Source organism: Plodia interpunctella, chromosome 11, assembly GCF_027563975.2.
Source record: "Plodia interpunctella isolate USDA-ARS_2022_Savannah chromosome 11, ilPloInte3.2, whole genome shotgun sequence".
Lineage (NCBI taxonomy): Eukaryota > Metazoa > Arthropoda > Insecta > Lepidoptera > Pyralidae > Plodia > Plodia interpunctella.
The window spans coordinates 6,713,743-6,732,865 of record NC_071304.1 but is presented as its reverse complement, the minus strand read 5'-3'; the positions used below and the strand labels follow the sequence as shown (position 1 = coordinate 6,732,865).

Sequence of the window (19,123 nt, the reverse complement as noted above, 5' to 3'; positions counted from 1 at the left end):
TTTAGGTTATGTTCTGCATTTTTTGGGTAACTGTGTTCATAAACTGATATAAACTTGATTTTGACTGAAGATCTTACCTGTATGAAGTCCATATTTTAATAAGTCTTCACGTGTGAAGTGTTCTGAGCTTCTTTTCGACCGTTTATTGGCTTGAAAATTTTACAGTGTGAGGTTTTTATTTTATGGAAAACAATTTTTTCCAATATTTCGGCACTCGAATATGCTACAGTGTTGTATATTTTCACAAACGAATGCTTACATAATGAAAGGATTAATAAAGTACTGTAAAATAAACGTTTTCATCAACTTAGCAAAAGGCGGCAATGCTTTTGTTTACCTACCATAGAGTACTGCACTCTGGCGGGATAAATGCACAGTAATACTCCCTATTCCATGACATTGGTTTGGTAGATAGGTTAGTTCACTAGTGTGCTTCCGACTACCTGCCACTAGATGGCGGGGTAGGTAGCCGTTAAAGTCATGTCAGATGCCGTTAGGCGACTTGAATTAAATTTGACAACAAGTGTTATCAATAATACACTCGATGATGATGATGATGATGATGATCAAACGAACTCTTTTCTCTCGCAGCGGTTGAAACGATCAGACTGAGAACCACCAATTTACAAGTCAGCAAGCAATGAATATAAAGGACTGTTTAAACTGACAGGAAACCGCGGCACGCGAAATCTTGCGATTCGTTAGTCATTATAATATTTGGTTTCTGTTCCTCCGTGTAGAGTTTATTACTCCGTGTGTTCCTCACGTCACAACGGCGCCTGTAAATATATTTAGGTACTGCCTGCGGGCCAGTATTTACGTGGGCGTGGAGAGTTATGATAATAAAATAGTACAGAAATAAAAAGTTCACTTTTTTATTCATATTTTCATTTAATCATTTTATCAAATGTTGATTACGTAAATTTTATAGTATACTGTAAATATTGCAGTCTCTTCCAATATAGTGTTTAAAATGAATGCAAGTGAAAAATCTCTCTGTAGGTAGGTACTGTCAAAATGTTATTTGATTTTATTTATTTGAATACCTACTATTATGCGTGGTGTGTGCTGTCCTGTGCATGTTTTTAATATAATGAAAAGTAAATATCATGTTGAGCTCGTCGGGTAAGAAACCTAAGTAATATTAAGTTTCTCTATAAATGAATATCTGTAAGTACCTATATTCTTTTAAGAAATAAATTATTTAAACTTAAATCATTTTATCCCCTGCCTCCACCACGACCACCTCCAACGCCGCCACCTCTGCCACCGATGCCTCTTCCTCCAATGCCCCTCCCCCCGAAGCCTCTTCCCCCAATGCCTCTCCCCCCGAAGCCTCTTCCACCAACACCTCTGCCCCCGAAACCTCGTCCGCCAAAACCTCGACCGTAACCATATCCACCAAAGCCCCCTAGGCCTATCCCGCCGAATATTATCGGAGGATATGGATATATACCTGTAATAAACAATTAAAATTGGTATACCTAGCTTTCGAGGGTAGTTTTAAATTGAAATCTTGGTGGGTAATGAGAAATGATAAAATAGTTATGATTAAATTAATAAAAAATATGCTTATGCCTACAAAAAAGGAGGGTTGTGGTCCTCTATAATAAAACTAGGTACTTACGCCTACGACCATAATACGGGTCATAATAGCCTCCGAACTGCCGTTTCACCCTTGATTTTCCTTCATTTGTATTAGTTCTTAAGTTTCCAACATTTGCTGCGGGCTTCAGTGTTTCAGTTTTTACTGGCAAATTTTCCTCATTACTATTTGCATCCACTATGACCGCAATTGATACAAATATTGTTAGTAAAATGCAGATGGCGCCTTTATTCTGTGGACAAAATATTTAAATATAAACATTGGTCCGATGCAATCTGTGGATGCAATAGACAAGGAGCGTGAATACGCACTGGAAATTAAAACTATCATTAGAATACAGAGAATCTTTAGAAGATGTAGATTAAAAAGGCAGCCAAATTAAAAGAAAAAAACAAAACTTACAAAAAAATCCATATTAAGAGAGTGACAAATAGCAGGCCAAGTCTTGAACTGATTTACAAATAATCATTCTCGATATATATCGCACGACGCGAGGACGCTAATTGATATTCTAACTATGGAGACGATTCATTCATTTTCGATGACCACAACGTAAACAATTGCGATTTGTTTTTGTCTGTTTATTTCCATAAAAAAAATATCTGAATGTCTCCGTAACGAAAAAAGTAATACTTATCTACACTACAAAAAGTACTGTTAGGGACTTAAATGTTGATTAGGTACCTACCTATAACTTAGGTACCTACCATGAGTACTTTAAGTGAGGTAAGTAAATGATTTAGCTATAATGTCGAACGTCTAATGTAGATCGGCCTTTCCAGATTATCGGGAAAACCGCTATTTGTTTTTGACGAAGCTAAATAAATAAATTATGAACGTAGGCAAACTAGTGTTTTACTAGGTATAAATAAAATACTATGTGGGTTTCGGTCTGATAAATTTAAGAGCCTATCCCAGATTTTGCGATTATATATATGTTACCGGCCAAACCCGATTCCAGGATAAACTAGTTTTGCCTAGGTTAAACTAATTCTTCCTACATGCGATAGGATAAACTGTTTTAGCCTAGGCTATATTAGTTCGTACTATCGCAAATAGAAAAAAATTGTTTATAGAAATAAACACACTCAGGTTAAACAGGAATGACCTAGTCTAAATTTATTTAGTCCATAAATATAGTATTTTTAATATTAAAAATACTATATTGCTTTAATATTATTAAAAATACTTTATTAATTGTTAGAATGTGATTGTTTGGTTTACCGTTATCGTTTTAATGAAATTATTAATTTTAATTAAATAGTATTTTATTCAATTTACCTATTTATTTTGTCTTTCTAGATATTCTATAATGTTTAGACTATGCCATGCCAGTTTATCCTGAGAGTGTGTATTTCTATTAGGATAACTTAGTTTGGTCTAGGCTAAACTGGTTTATCCTATCGGGTTTAGGACGAACTAGTTTAGCCTAGGCTATACCAGTTTATCCTGTCGTATGTAGGAATAATTAGTTTAGCTTAGGTAAAACTAGTTTATCCTGGAATCGGGTTTGGCCGACAACATATATAATATTCATGTAGGTATGTATTTATATTTTGTAAACTTATTTTTGTTTGATAAATATTAAGGTAGGCATAGGTATCACATACCTATAACGCGTGGTGTGCAGGTTTTTTGTTGATCTATGGTGGAAACTGTAATAACAAGAGATAATTACAATTTCCCGGGTGCCAAGTTTATTGGATTAATTTATTAAAAAATATGAGGGCGCTATTTCACGCGGGAGAAGATTTTCTAATACGATGCAAGTCTTGTTAACATCATTACATTTTCCGACACTCCGGGGTCTAGCCCAGACGAATAGAATTATGTGTAACGTAAAAGGGTTGGAGGTGATTGACCGGCCGGCCGACAGGAAATTCCACAGGAAATCCAGGGATACGGATAGGTGTGTAATATTCTTATGATGCGAAGGTAAATATTAAAGTAAGCAAATGCGCAGTTAGGTAAATGTAAACAAGATTTCATTGGATGGTTTCGAACGGACACAACTACCTAAATTAATTTAAGTAAGAACTTATATACCTCCATATAATTTCTCGTCAAATGTCTCGATTCTATCCCAGTCTGTCATCAAAAGGGTCATAATGATCACTTTATAGTTTGACTTGCGAACTTCTGCCCGCATGAGCCCGAGTTTCATTTCGGTTAGTATTAAACTTTATAATAGGTTCAATTCATGGTTTAGGGTCTTGGTGGGTTTGCATTTGTAATTTCTGCGAATAGGATTATAAAATTTACCGTTTGTCACATGAAATGTATTCGTTTGATGTAAAGATAATTCAGTTATTGCATCAGTCCCTTGCAGACATTTTATTAGCATTTAGGTCACGTGAATAAAATTTGATACCAGTGTCAGCAATTAATTAGGTACACTAAAGAAAAGAACTTCTTATGTTCTATATAAAATGTTATCTAATTTATGCATCTACCTAATATTGACCCATTGTTCAATTGTTTATTGATGTGATCTTTGGGTATTTACCATTTACCTTATATCCTGGCCCGTCCCGGCTTCGGCCGGTAATAAATTATATACACCTGAGTGACTTAAACCTTCCTTGGGAATCTATCTGCTGGTGAAAACCACAAGAAAATCCGTGCAGTAGTTTTTGAGTTTATCGCAACAGACAGACATACAAACGTGGCAGAGGACTTCGTTTTATAATACGTAAGTACGAGTATTTTACAAGGTTCTGACAACATAACTACACACAACTTCCATATATTTTCATATATTATTGTTGCGCTGCTGATTTCAACAAATTAAGAAATGACAATTAGGTCGTTTTTTTTTATTAGAATAACTTAAAAAGACAAGTTTATTCTTGGTTATTTTAATAGCTTAGCAACACTCTAAGCTTTTCTCGGCGACTCGGAGTGCACTAATGATTGCATTCATTAGCCATTCTCTAGGAAATTCTGTAACTACACTGAGTCTTCGTTGAGACTCAGTAAGGCATGTCCGCTATTACATTTCCACGACTTTTCACTTTGCTCTAATTCTGAAATGTATTTTCACTAATTTATAAATGACTTGGTGCAGAAAACAAAATATTTATTTAAAGGTTCATTTTGTTTGTATACATATTTATTTAAAAAACTTTATTACAATTTTGTAAAAAATTATGTAAGTAAAAAGGTGGTTGTTTATGTAGGTTCTCACTTATGTTTAGTTAAATTTCCCATTTTTTCATCATCATTATAATGAAAATATAGGGCGCAAAAAGGAACTGTCTGCATTTCTGTCTGCACTTCAAATGCAGACAGTTCCTTCATTAATATTTTAATAATCCTTCATTAATATTTTAATAATTTAGGGTTCAATTTATATCGATTACTTTGTCTTTTGTAGCTGTAAAAAAAAACTAAATGAACGCGTTAAAATGATTATTTATATAATATTCAAATGATCATATTCAACGCAGACGCATATAAAAGATAATAATTCGAAAATCGTAAAATATGTATTTATAATTTTTGACATACCTACATACATAACAAAAAAAGCGAATTTTATGGAAACCTCGGTGCGCGAGTCCGATTTGCGCTTGACCGCTTTCTGGATATTTTCGAGGATATTTTCGCTGCCGTCAAAAGGGTAACCCTGTTAAAAAGTTCATCCGGTGGGTTGGGAAACGAGGCCTCGTGATGCATGCACCCACCCCAGTAATAACCAGGAATTTTGTATACAGTTCCTCATTATTAGTGGGTGGATGATGGGTGCCCACGGAGGACGCTCTGCAGTCATATAAATATTTCATTCTCGGGCCGAGTATGAAGTGGTTAATTTAAATTCCAAACGCTGCGGCTGCGGCCCGATTCACATTACACAATTTTTTATTATTTCACTTTTCACTGCTTTTCTTATTTCACTTTTCGCTGCTTTTCTTTTACAAACGAGTTAGTACACGATTCACGGTTATTATATAACGGCGAATTTTATTGCAACTGTTCGGAACTAACGATAAGGACTTATTACAAAGTCTACTCTCTACTCTACTACTATAAGGTGATGACAGTTGGGTAATGGGTCCCTCGATATATTGCATACGCAAACAATACATTTACTTTCTTAGATATATGCATGATTCTCTCCCTCTAACTACATATTTCCGTTTGTGTTCGGTGTTATGAAAGCGCCCGGGGTCAGCTTAAAAAAAACCTTAAAATTTTATAGATTTGGCATGATTTTACAACTGCCTGAGATCAACCCTCCATGAATGCTATTAGTGCCCAGCTGCCTAGGCTGTGTGTCCCTTAGTCGCCTTGTACGGTGGAGTGGTCCTATTCTAGGGCGGAATCACACACTATGTACTTATAACATGATTATCTACCGTTTACTTTAAATCCTTGTACTTCAGTAGTATTATATATTTACCCTTGAAGCCGAGTGACTTACCATGTACTCAACAATATTCACATAAAGTAGCTCTGGCATACTTTACAATTTTCGCGCGCAAAGCAGGTCATGAATGTGTAAAGTACGGGCTGAAATGGACGTTCAAAAACCCTCGTGACTTGTAGTAAAAGGAGTTGCCCTTTTGTGTTTCCGGAGGGCTCGCCGAGAGCGGCGCAAAAATATTCAAGCTGGCTTCGTATTTTATTTAACTCGGTGCGAGCTTCTATTGAAATTTTTAGAAAACACAATGCACGCATACATAAATAAATCTTACAAAGATACATTTTTAATTTAGAAAAAAATGTTGCAACGGTTTGCTGGGACGTTCTGAACGTGAATTTTTAGTTGAAAATGAATACTGAAAAATGCATTTACTCGTACATAGCTCTGTAAAAGGCATGTAACAAAATAGTTAAAGAACTTTAAGAATTCGTGTATTAGTCAGAACTTTCATCTCTTATGCATCACATATCTAACAACATAACAAAAACAGTGTCATTATCAAAGTCAGATCATTCTAACGTGGTGTAAATATGATCGTCCACAATGCTGTTCCCGAGAGTGTCATCACTCGCCACGCCGCGCCGTGAATAGGGCCCATTAGACCTTGCATTAGACTAGTAGCGGCGTATCTAGTAATCATAGGCCCTGGGCCAAAAACCATTTAGAGCTTCTCTCCAAATAAGCTGCATAAGTTCTATTTGGTATATGAAATGATGAGTAAGCATAAATAAATCTTCGTCCAATATTTAGAATAGAAATATATTTATTCGTAGCATAAAATAGTAAAGAAATTAACACGTTCAATGCTATATATGTTGGCTCAAATACCATTTTTTTGAACTGCATCGGTAACCATGGGACTTAATGCAAAAACGATCTAGAGCTTAATTTTTAAGGGTTTCAGTTTTATTATATGACTATATTGTCACTGGTCGGGGTCGACGGGTGCTCAATAAGATAGGGGTCCCGGTGCACCGAACCGACTCACCATATAGCTACATTACTGCATTAGACCGACCGCGAAGCGCACCGCTCCGATTTCCGCTCAAGAGGAAATCGCAAGGAAAATGCTGCGATTCTAACTCTATGGGGATAATGCGTCTGTATCCTGGCACTTACTGGGATGGCGGCAAGTGGCACCGATGATTATGTAATGCACGTTTGCGAACAGGAATATAATGTTGCTATCAGACAAGTATGATGATAAAAGTATATTATATTATTAAGTATATATATACGAACATACTGCTCTTTTAGATCTTGAGTACCTATTTCTTCTCGTTTTAGTTTGATTGAAAAGTATTAGAACTGAAAAATGTTTTACCAAAACAGAGATGATTGGTAGAACATTATCATAATACTATAACTACGGCTTCTTTCTTTTTGTTGATTTATCTCATCCCACTGTTGGGCTAAGGTCTCTTTCGGAAGGGGGTAAAAGTAATTAAGTGTAATAAATTATGCTTGTGATCATTATGACCACTACAAAAAACAGAATAACCAGTTATTTTTTGTTCCATAAAATTTTGTTCGTTCAATTTCGTTTTATCGCTATTAAAGCTCTATATTAAATCGTAAATCCTGGATAATCAAGTACATTAATGTGTGATGTGCTCAGTCAGTACAGAGCATTGACCTGAATATTAATATGATTATTTAAACGATTGCAATCAGCTAATATGATCAACACAATTGTGGGATTTGCCTTCGAAATTGACTGTTATAGTGAATGCTGTATGTACAGAAGGTCTCTCTCATCTTCGCTTGTTCCCGTTTGCGTTCGGGGCTGTGACGTCGGGAACCCCGGCGTAAAAATAATATTGAAATATTGAAGATTCGGCTTTGATTTTAAATTGTACAACAGAACGTTAACCTATTCAAATTGGTTGCGAATAGACCAGTTATTTCCAATCACATAGAAGTGGGTGCGGAGTCACTTGATATGCATTTGATTGTACATTATAACATTATCGTGACAAAAAATACTGAGGTACTACACAATAATAATGTTTCTAAGTTATTCTAAAAATAATAATAAATTAATTAAATAATAACGTTATTTTATGTAAGAGACTTTACAGACATCTATACATGTATATAAAATAAAATAAACACTTATGTTAGTTATTTTATGCGTGTATTGAGAAATTGATGTTGCCCGAAAATAAACAAGAATAATCTTATGGCATGATTCCAAGAAAAACTGCTGTTTAGAATAGAGATTGCTAGCTAATTACATACTTCGCGATTTTTTATTTTGATGTTTTTTTTTATATACAAGGATAAGGGTTCTATTTCACACTACCATTTCCCATTTACTACACCACAAGAGATGTAAAAAACAGAATAGAAAGTCAGTGTCGGTCACGTAAAGTAAAACCTTTCTGCGCGGGAAAGTTTAGCGGCGACATGAATACGCTTTTAGGACGCTACAGTGCATGGGAATGAGGATATACTGGTGCTACTGGCTTGCATTCTGGACAATGGAGGACTGGGGCATTGATAGGTGACAGAGATAAACTGGAGCCGGGACTAGGGCACGTGACATGAATTTTTAAATTCTAATAAAATCTATGCTTGACGAGAAAATTCAGTGTTATCTTTGATAATACGAGTATAATAGTAAGAAGGTACCTACTTTGTTCGTATTGTATTGTACTATGTTTCTGAAAAGAGAAGAATAAACGATTTGTCCGTAAAGGTGATCGTACTTCACGGTATGTCAGTTTCTAAGACGCCAGTGTGTGCGGGGCGCGCACAGGTGAGAGCGTGTTGATGATGTCATGATATCATTTACTTTCTGTAAATGATTATAGACTGATCAAAGTTACGAAAATATATTTTAGTAGAAACATTAGCATATCCACTTATTGGCACGATTCTCTTTCGAAGGAACTCTTTTCTAATAAGTACGATATTGATTCCAACAAAAATTAAAAATTCAATTCTTTTACATATCCTTGGTACTTAAGTCGCAAATACTGTGTATAAAGTTGATATAAAATGATCCAATCCGGAATACAAACGGAAGTTCTAACGTCAAAAGCAAGTATTTGTCGCTTTTCCCGCAGCAAGCAATTCCTCAACAGTGACTTCCCAGCTTTGTCGCGAATACTTCTCAACACAAAGCTGAAAACCAAACGTTTTCCTACATATAACATATTTCGGGGCATTTTGATACAATTTACATGTCTGATTTTATGTAGTAATACAATAGCTTTTACCATAATTAAAACTTTTCCGGAATTAAAGGTACTACCTACTTCTTACTCTTAGTGATAGGAGGTCACTATATTGTATACTTATGCGAAATTTCAAGTATATTGGATGAGTAGATAAAACGTTAAGAGGTGCCTACAAATAAACAAACTCACTTTCGCATTGCGTGGGAACGGAAAATTAGGAAGGATTGGGATATCTAACTAGATACAAGACAGGATAATATCATGCGTACAAATTATACACCAAAAACAATAAAATTACCCAACATTTTGAATTGCGAAATTAATTAGGTACGTGGAAATTAATAGCGGGTTTATTATTATTCAGGATTATCTGCGAAGGGCTTTGATCTTGTGGGATTTTTTTTGGTACAACACTAATTACTGTACACTAATTCGCAGGATTTTAATCAAAACAAAACTATTTTTGATCATATTCCTGCGACGTATACTCTTTGTACATGTCTTTAATGATGTAATTTTGGAAATATCTAAATAGTTTTGGAAACCCGAAATTTTTCTTAATATAGGAATAATCCTCTTTCCACATTAAGAATTCGAGAAAGCGAAAAATATAGCTTTTAATTGAATATTTTACCTAACTAAAGTAAGATAAATAAATATCGATGTGTGTAATTTGCAGGCGGCAGATAACGCCGACCGGGCGGAAGTGAGGCTCGCACCGGAACTGTCGTCCGCTATCGCTGAAATGTGCTATGCCGTAGTTGTTCAGCATATATATTATATATATTCTGGCCGTACTATTGTATGAATACACTTTCCTAATGAGCATTAAAATGTGAAAACACTTTAATAAATAGTAACATTTGACCGAAAGTTATGGACTCTCAATCTTCGGGCAAGTTATTGGTGCGATTATCTCACAACCTAAGCGTGCTGACTCCCTGCGCATTATAGGTATTTATATCATGTGATAGATATTATATTTATTTTGATTGTCTGATGGTCTGCAATTCTAGTATGGATCATGTTTTTGTTCGTCGGACTAGTAGTTCGTCGGTTACTAGGGATGGAGAAATAACTTTGAAATTTTTAGCTTGATGGGAATTTTTAGATTAATATTTTATGTCTCAAATCATTAAACTATGTAATTTTACGTTTTGACTTTCGAATTTCTATATAAGCACATTTTCAACAAACAAAAATCTCGTACAATTTATTACATCACATCACAATTACACTATAAGTATGCGTATATTGCTGTGCATATAACATCTCGCAAAATTTAAATAGCCGTATAAATCATAGTCTGCGTGAAGTTCATCATGTGTGGCAGAGCTGACCGCAGCCAGCGTACTCGTATTGTTGCAATGGAAAGCGGAAAATTATTTCAATTCTACTCAATTGTATAGAGCACTGGTAATGGCTGATTATTGGGATGGTATTTAAACGGTGGTGGTGTAATGGTTAAGACACCCGCCTGTGGATCGAAAGGCTCGAGGTTCGAATCCTACTCGTGCCTCATGAGTTTATATACCTTATATCTTCTTAATCTGACTCACATAAGTACACTTGTATGTTTCAATAATTATGGGAACAGTGTTTAAATCATTAAAAACTAGTATTGTCTATGGGTAACTATTTCCTACGTTATCTCCGGGACCGGGAACCAGGAACTATCAACCGGGATAACATCCATGCAGAGATCTGCAAGGATGTCATCCCAGTTGTGTTCGAGGTTGTGAGGCCGCGAAGCCCAGGATCAGCATAAAAATATATCCGCAAAAAATGGCCTGCCTGACATCAACCTTCCTTGGGAATGCTATTGTTGCCTATCAGCCGCCTAGGCTGTGTCCGTTAGTCACCTCGTACATCCATGGGAGGATATGGAGTGGTCCTATTCTAGGACGGAACCAAACGCTACAAACACGGGAATAACTATTTCCTATCTACACAGCATTCCTTAATAAAATTTCCTTCTACTAATAAATTCCATAATTTCTCTATGATGCTTAAATCTTTTACGTTTTAAAGTAGTAGATGAATACGTAGATATATTTGCTTCTCAACCAACTAAATGAAAATGCTAGTTATCTCTGCAACCCTCGTCTTAACTATCTCTTCTATGACATATATGTTTATATGTTGGCACCATTTATTTACGGCGGCTCAATGGCTTTACCCACTAAGCCTAGCGGACGGCGGCTTAAGAGAATTAGCTAACGGGAAGCGCTATTTTAATGTACTTAAGTGGCTTCAATCGAATTATCATCAGTTTACTATGAATTTTCCAAAAATATTATTTTGTACAAATATTTTAAATAAATATATGAAATTATCGGGAGTGTCTATATTTTCATATTTACATTTAATTACAAAAAGTAATGTCAAAATTTGTCCCTTATTGTGCAGCTGAAAATTAAAATAAGACAAAACACACCTCACCTTAAATTTGACGACCTCGGTGGCGCAGTGGTAAAGTGCTTGCCTCTGAATCGAGAGGTCCCGGGTTCAATCTCCGATCGGGTCATGATGGAAAATGATCTTTTTCTGATTGGCCCGGGTCTTGGATGTTTATCTATATATGTATTTGTTATAAAATATAGTATCGTTGAGCTAGTATCCCATAACACAAGTCTCGAACTTACTTTGGGGCTAGCTCAATCTGTGTGATTTGTCCTAATACAATTATTTATTTATTTACATTACAAAAATCATCAATTGAAATTTAATAATATTACTAATAATAAAATTTATTTCGATCCCTGCTCATTTTGCAAATTTGTGTATGTCGCAGTGGAAAAAAATGACAACCTATTTTTTAAATAAAATATTTTGGTTTCTGAAATAGTACAATTAAAATTCTCTGTTGAATTCAGTTATTCAGTTGAATAGACAATTAATGTCGATTTTTCATTACGTGAACCTGAGTACATAATTAACAATTATGATTTTCACATTTAAACGTATTAGAGAAGGAATATCACGAATTAATATAGTCATTAAATATGTAACTACGTGCGATATAATTATAAGACGACCTTTGGCCACTCAAAGAGAATGTATAATCATCAAGTATAATCCTCGTTCCCAAACTATTCGGTCGGCCTTTTGCGGATAGCATTTTCCGCTTAAACCAAATCTCTTTGACATTTATCCTGACGATAATAATTTATTCTACGGAGGATAATATTGTAATAATATTGTATGACATTTATACTGTAGCTATTTCCATAATGATATTTTGTTAAATAAATACATCATAATAAGTTACCAGCCGACGTCGAGTCTAGTACCAAATAATGACTGCTTCATGTATTTGCACAAATTATTTTTTTACAATTTCTTTAGTATGAAATGTTGCCTAAGTATTAAACGTAATGCGCACGAAGCGATGCTGACGGTGCATGCAAAGTTTAAACGGGAACGAAATTGAGCACAGCAAACTGTATTATATAATATTATGATATTTCCTGTACGTAGTAATATCTCTTAATTTGATTGTTTGTATTTTTTAATTTTCGTAATCGTTCCTCACTTTCTTCCAGGTAATCGGAACTTACATGGTTCTAACTAAACTTGTAACGATCTAACGTAATAAAAATAAGTATGGAAACTATAACTATTGTAAAATATAATAATTTAGCCATCGCTTCGCTAACTTTATATCTTTGGAGCCGACTATATGAATTTCAAATGAGCCTCTTGAGCCAACTGCAAGCGCTCATAGCGCGAATCACATGCTCAGCTATTCATGCATTCCTTATAAATTAACATCGCTGCCAATGGAACAATGAGATTAACGTACGCATATTCAACATTTTAATATATTCTCATTTTAACATATTTCCATACAAAGTAGTTAGAATAAACAAACAGCAAATACGAAATACAAAAACGGAGTATTTAATGTTAAGTATTAAATACTCCGTTTCAGTTGAAATGATAATTATTCACATTCGAATTTCGAATGAAATAAGTTATTATTATTTTATGTGGAAATTATAAATTGGTATTGTGTTATAAGTTCTTTGTTAGGACTCCAAAATTTACATTTTTGAAGATAGGTATGTTGTTTTTTGTTATTCTGATCTTACAGAATCCTACATATACTAAATACTTACGTAAAGCGTAGAATTAAAATAAATTTCAATCTTGTTTCAAAAAATAACACCTATGCTACACGTTTAACACGAAAAGCCTGGCAAAATAGGTTTATCGTTATTAAATTATACAAACCGGCATCCTAAATTGAATGGAGATGCTTTTAATTACCAAAATTCCATTAAAACGAAAAGCGGGGCTTATAATAAGTCTAATTATATTGATGCCACGAAATTGTGGATTTTGCGACAAAGGCGAAAGGTGTGAACGCGAAATAAATTAACATGCCTACTTTTTATGATATATGGGTAATTTAAAACTCAATTATTATCAAAATTTAAGGTCTCATTTTTTATAAATAAAAACCAACAAATTTAAAACATAATATTTGGGATATTTAAAGATATACTTTTGAACATATACTTCAGTAGGTTAGGTAGGTATCTTTTTGTGTATATACTGCGTACTTATCTGCTCTTTTCCGCACGTTCTGCACACACGATGCATCGAATAATTCAACCGATTGAATCGATTAATCGGTAGGCGCGTTCGCAAACAACGCGGCTCCATCGCCATATATATTACATGTACGCATGAACACTTTCAGTTAACTCAAGCGATTTGAGCATAAATTTGTCACAAAATTTTGAATAGTCAGTCAAATTCTAAATGTATTTGATTTTAAGAATTTTAAAATGGTCTGTGAAAAATAAAAAAGAATATCATTTAAGTATTATGTCACGAAACAATATTATTATTACCTTCAATAATCCTTTCTACGCTTTCTTGTTTTCATATACTTACCGTTGTTCTATCAAATAACATAACGTTTATATCTCTTTGTGACGACCTCGGTGGCGCAGTGGTGCTTGCCTCTGAACCGAGAGGTCCCGGCTTCGATCTCCGGTCGGGTCATGATGGAAAATGATCTTTTTCTAATTGGCCCGGGTCTTGGATGTTTATCTATATATGTATTTGTTATAAAATATAGTATCGTTGAATTAGTATCCCATTACATAAGTCTCGAACCCACTTCGGGGCTAGCTCAATCTGTGTGATTTGTCCTAACATATTTATATCTTATTATGTATGTTACTAAACCTCATACACAAAAGCATGTTATTAACCGTCTCTGCACCGCTTTTGGTCTCCGTCCATCCCTAAGAGTCCTTCAAACAATGAAAAATTTTACACTTGACATCTTTAAAGAACGCAACTAAATACAAGAGTGCAAAGCTGTGGTATTCAACGTAACATTTACGAATGTCAAATCATTTATTCGGAAATTAGACTTTCACAGGCAGGTCTATTTTAAATTATACTAGCTTTTGCCCGCGGCTTCGGCCGCGTAAATTTCCCGCGGGAATAGTTATCTTTCCGGGATAAAAGGTACCCTATATCCTTCTCCATACTTCAAACTATACGTATGCAAAATTTAAGAAGATTGGTTGAGTAGCGTGAAGAGATAACAAACTAACTTACTTTCGCATTTATAATATTAGTTTGTATTCGTTAGTACTTTTTCTAATAAAATAAATATAATAGATTTTTATAATATAGTGTTATTCTCATGAGAGAAAACCACTTTCATGCCAATGACATCATTGGCATGAAAGTGGCATGCCAATGACTTCATTCATTGGTATTACAATTTATTGTATGATACTTACCTTCTTCTTCTTACTCTTCATGATACCTTCTCAAACAAATTCCTAAAAATCGTGGTCACTGATTGAATATGCAATCAAAAATTTTAGATATTCCGTTACAGATATCACATCCCTCTCGTTATTTTAACAATCCATCTAACAATAGTCGGGATTGCATAACAATATCCACTCAACTGGATCCCAGTCATTATCAACTTCGCAATACACAAGTATACCTGTGATCATTATTCGAAGTAGCGGGTGTGTTGTTAAAATATCAATTTTACTGAAACACATCACTTTATGACATGAAAAATATTTTAGATATACGTCATTATATGATGTAATAAGAAGAAAAAAATTGTTTTACTTTAATGTCATTTATCGTCGATAGAGACATTTTGATGCATTCTACGTGTGACAAAAGAATCACGTACAGTAAACCTTTGAGATGTTCCCTCTCCCTAGACACTATGAAAACAGAAGCGACGTGGAAAATTTTAAGTCTAACTTGCAAGAAGTTGATTACAGACAGACGGCGGACAAGGCGAACTAAACAAAAGCTTGTGATATTTCTAATATAAATTTTTCATAAAGTAATTACACCATATTTCTATAGAGACAAAGTAAAAAAATATTTGTATTTTTTCATTATTTTGTTTAAGTTAGGTTTTATATTGCTTCTTCATTATAACTTAATTTTATTAATTAAATACTATAGTATTTTATAATTTTCTTTAATTCTTTTGTAACAGTTTCCTGTGTTCTCAATGTTTTCACCAGCAAGTATTCGAGCTCGGCATGCATCTACATCACGGCCCTTATTTGTCGCCCGATATCGATCTCCACTAAATGAACAATGTTCAATATTTTCACCCGTAGTTTTTAACAAGCGCTCCATACTCCATATCAGCTTGTTTTGTTGCGAAGTTATAATGTTGTATGCTCGCAGAGAGTTTAGAGACGTAGCCACGAAGCCATCATCATCATATCGAGTGTTTTGCTAACACTGATGTCAGATTTTATTCAAGTCGCATGTTAATCCATGTATCATCTTCCCACACAATTGTCAAGTCTATTTTCTAAATTGTTATTTCCTTATATTTAATTCAACGTACGGTATCTAAGATAAAATTGCTAAAATTTACTCCGATTCGGAAAATAATTTTGCAGGTACGAATAATTACAAAGTCGTTCATTGACGTCTGTATGTTATAGACAAAACCCTCACAGCGGGTACGCTTATTTGTTAAGCTCTTTCCATCCTATTAAAACGTAAAATCTTGTTTTAAGCGAAATGTTTCTATGATGGAAATGAAGTTTTTATCCCGCCTGCTTAGCGTCAGCAAAAGCTGCATTCACTGTTTTTTTTAATAAAAGGAAAGTTCATAGCTCCCTGGCGACGACGTCACAAAAGGGTGAAATTGGCTGCAACATACCATGCACCTAATAGCTACATAAATACTGTCATTTTGGTATGAAAAGGAAATATATTATAATGATACAAATGACAAAATATATGAGCAATATTATGTTACGTGTTTTTCCTCATAGGATTTCACCCCGAAATACTTAAATTTATTTTAAATGTTTTTGTAAATACCATTTAGTAAAAGCGACTTAAATCGTAGAGAACATTGGAGATACGCAGCCAGTGTAGAGTTCATTAATACAATTTTAAGTCCACAGTTCGCGATTGTGAGACTATGTTTTTTCTGCTTTCATTATATATTTGCGTGAAGTGTAAGTGCATATCTTCATTCCATCATTTTACATATTGTAACAAAGACATTTAGTAAAAGAGCTTTAGTTGCAGGCCGTGATATGGTAAGTTTAGTGCGTAGTAAAATTAACATACCCTACATATATACAGCTCCATTGTCATATGATGCCAAGATAAACAGCTTTATTATATAGTAAACTGTACGTACAGATTAGTCGAACTAATTATTTGCTGATACTTGATATTTATTTATTCTAAAACGACAATAGCCCTTCTATGTAATAAAAAATCTGTGATTGTAATTTGTGGTGTAAACTATTCTTTTTGTTGATATACAGGCGCTATAAATTAGCGCCAACATCTTTTTTCTAAATGTTAAGGTAATTTCGCTGTGACTTGACCACAAACGTTGCTTCAAATATCAGACAATGTAAGGTACTTATTAAATATATACAATCAATTGATTGTCTTGTTATTTTCAATTCTGTAGTAAGTTTGTATTGTATTGTCGTCACAATACAATACAAACTTACTACAGAAACTACTTACTTACTCGACCCGTCGGTCGAGAGTAGACGAAGAACTCGAGATCTACTCTCTCCCACTCAAGTCGGTTCGCCTCAGCGACCACTTGGCGATTTATTTGTCAGATTGAAATAATAAATTAGATTCTTCATCTACAACGGGTTGAAATGAAATGTATATTTATGTGTTTCTTTAAAAGTGGGTAATAGGGTTAATATTCGGGAATCACCCTCTTACTACTAACTACTAATTTCTGCAGATAGTAAATGGCAGATAATAAATGGCAGAAATTAGTTTAAAAAAAAATTTGAGCTGTTTATTTTATGAATGTGCCGTCAAAGCCACAGATATATTTTTTAATATAAGGATTGAAAAAGTCAGTGGCAGAACAGTACGGCTAGATAGCACCGTGAGCTCGTGCGGAAGCGCCGCGCGGATAACGTTCCGGAACGCGTCCGATCCGTGGCCGTTCCGGTGCTCGCGCGCCGGACACCGCTTGATAACTAATGATGATTTATTACTACAGCTTCTGTTACATATATACATGTGCAGTATTTAAGTATAAAATAGCAATAAACTTCATCAAACTGATCTTTAAATATGTTTTTCCTTGTATGTAGCTAACCTTGCACCATCTAGAATACCAACGTGTGCTATTACAGAAATTAAAAAAAATAAATTGTACTGTATCTATTATTTGTCTTTGAACGCAAAGCCATAAAGGTATAAAGAAAATGATAAAAATGAGTTGAACGAACAAAATAAATCATATGAATGAATGAGAAATCAAAACAAGAGCATCACGACCTAGAGCGTAGCGGACAAACACATTTTAAAATTCAAGAGACCCTTTCAAAATTGACAATGCATCAAGCCTACCTACACGATCGATCTGATTGTAAAAATCAAAGTACATGTAGTATATTTCTGAATATGCTTACTTATTATACATACACAATTATACCTAAAGATATTTTTTATTTTGTCATCATCACGCAAAAATATTTTTATATTTTAGCAAATGTAAGTAGATTACCATTAAGTAGATGGTTTCTCATTAGTGAGCAACATTTTGCGTATCTACACAAAATATAGCCCGGCGCGACCTCTTTTTGTAGAGAATAAGAATGCCTCGACTTTGTATGATACTAGAATTTAGAGTGTTGAACACATAATTTCTGAGAGGCGTGTTAGTTCAGATTGTTGAGTTGACAGGGCGAGTCTACTCTAGAGGTAACGAAGTAAGACTTTACATTAGCAAAGTAAATTCTAGACGCATGACTTTCATCAGCAGTTTACTCATTGCGTCATTTGAGTAAATTCTTACGATGAGCTGGACGGTAAACTTTGACGTAGAATTTGCCCGGCGCGTCGTTGACGTTTAGATAAAATGGCGTACTTTACATTTTTCTGCGCATGTTAAAGTTAACGGTGCAACCCACCCTTATTAGACGATATTTTACGAAAATATGAAATCTGAAGTTTTCCATTTTCAGCGGCACTTATTATGCTACAATATGAAATCCATCAAAAAGGGTATGAAATTATTCATTCAAGGCCAGCAAGGCGTGTGACACACTTAATGTTGCAGACGACTATAAGCTGCAGCCACTTCCCATCAGGAGGGCCGCATGCCTGTTTGCTTGCTCATTTATAAAAGAAATTACCAACTCGACCATTGTAAAAGTCGTCGCACTGAGGCGTCAACTCTGAGCAGAGTGTTCGCACAAAAGATGCAGGGTCAGAGGAATGGCAATCAGCTAAAACGGGGGTCTATTATTGAAACAGTTCCTTACCAACTTTTGTTTTTCTTTCGAGAGGCTTGGTTTTGTTATTTTACGTCCCAATATCAAAGGGTTTATTGTAAAGTATTCAGAGTATGAAAGGATAAATAATATTTTCAATATT

General features: G+C 34.6%; 1 protein-coding gene across 1 annotated transcript; it reads right to left on the bottom strand.

Moving 5' to 3' along the window:
* Positions 1 to 867: 867 nt before the first annotated feature.
* LOC128673470 (ctenidin-1-like) lies at positions 868 to 2,147 on the bottom strand. The gene is made up of 3 exons (XM_053751327.1): positions 2,009 to 2,147; positions 1,628 to 1,838; positions 868 to 1,456 (listed from the first exon to the last, which is right to left on the bottom strand). The coding sequence occupies exons 1-3, from the start codon at positions 2,018 to 2,020 to the stop codon at positions 1,221 to 1,223; spliced, it is 459 nt and encodes a 152-aa protein (XP_053607302.1). The 5' UTR covers positions 2,021 to 2,147; the 3' UTR covers positions 868 to 1,220.
* Positions 2,148 to 19,123: the final 16,976 nt, after the last annotated feature.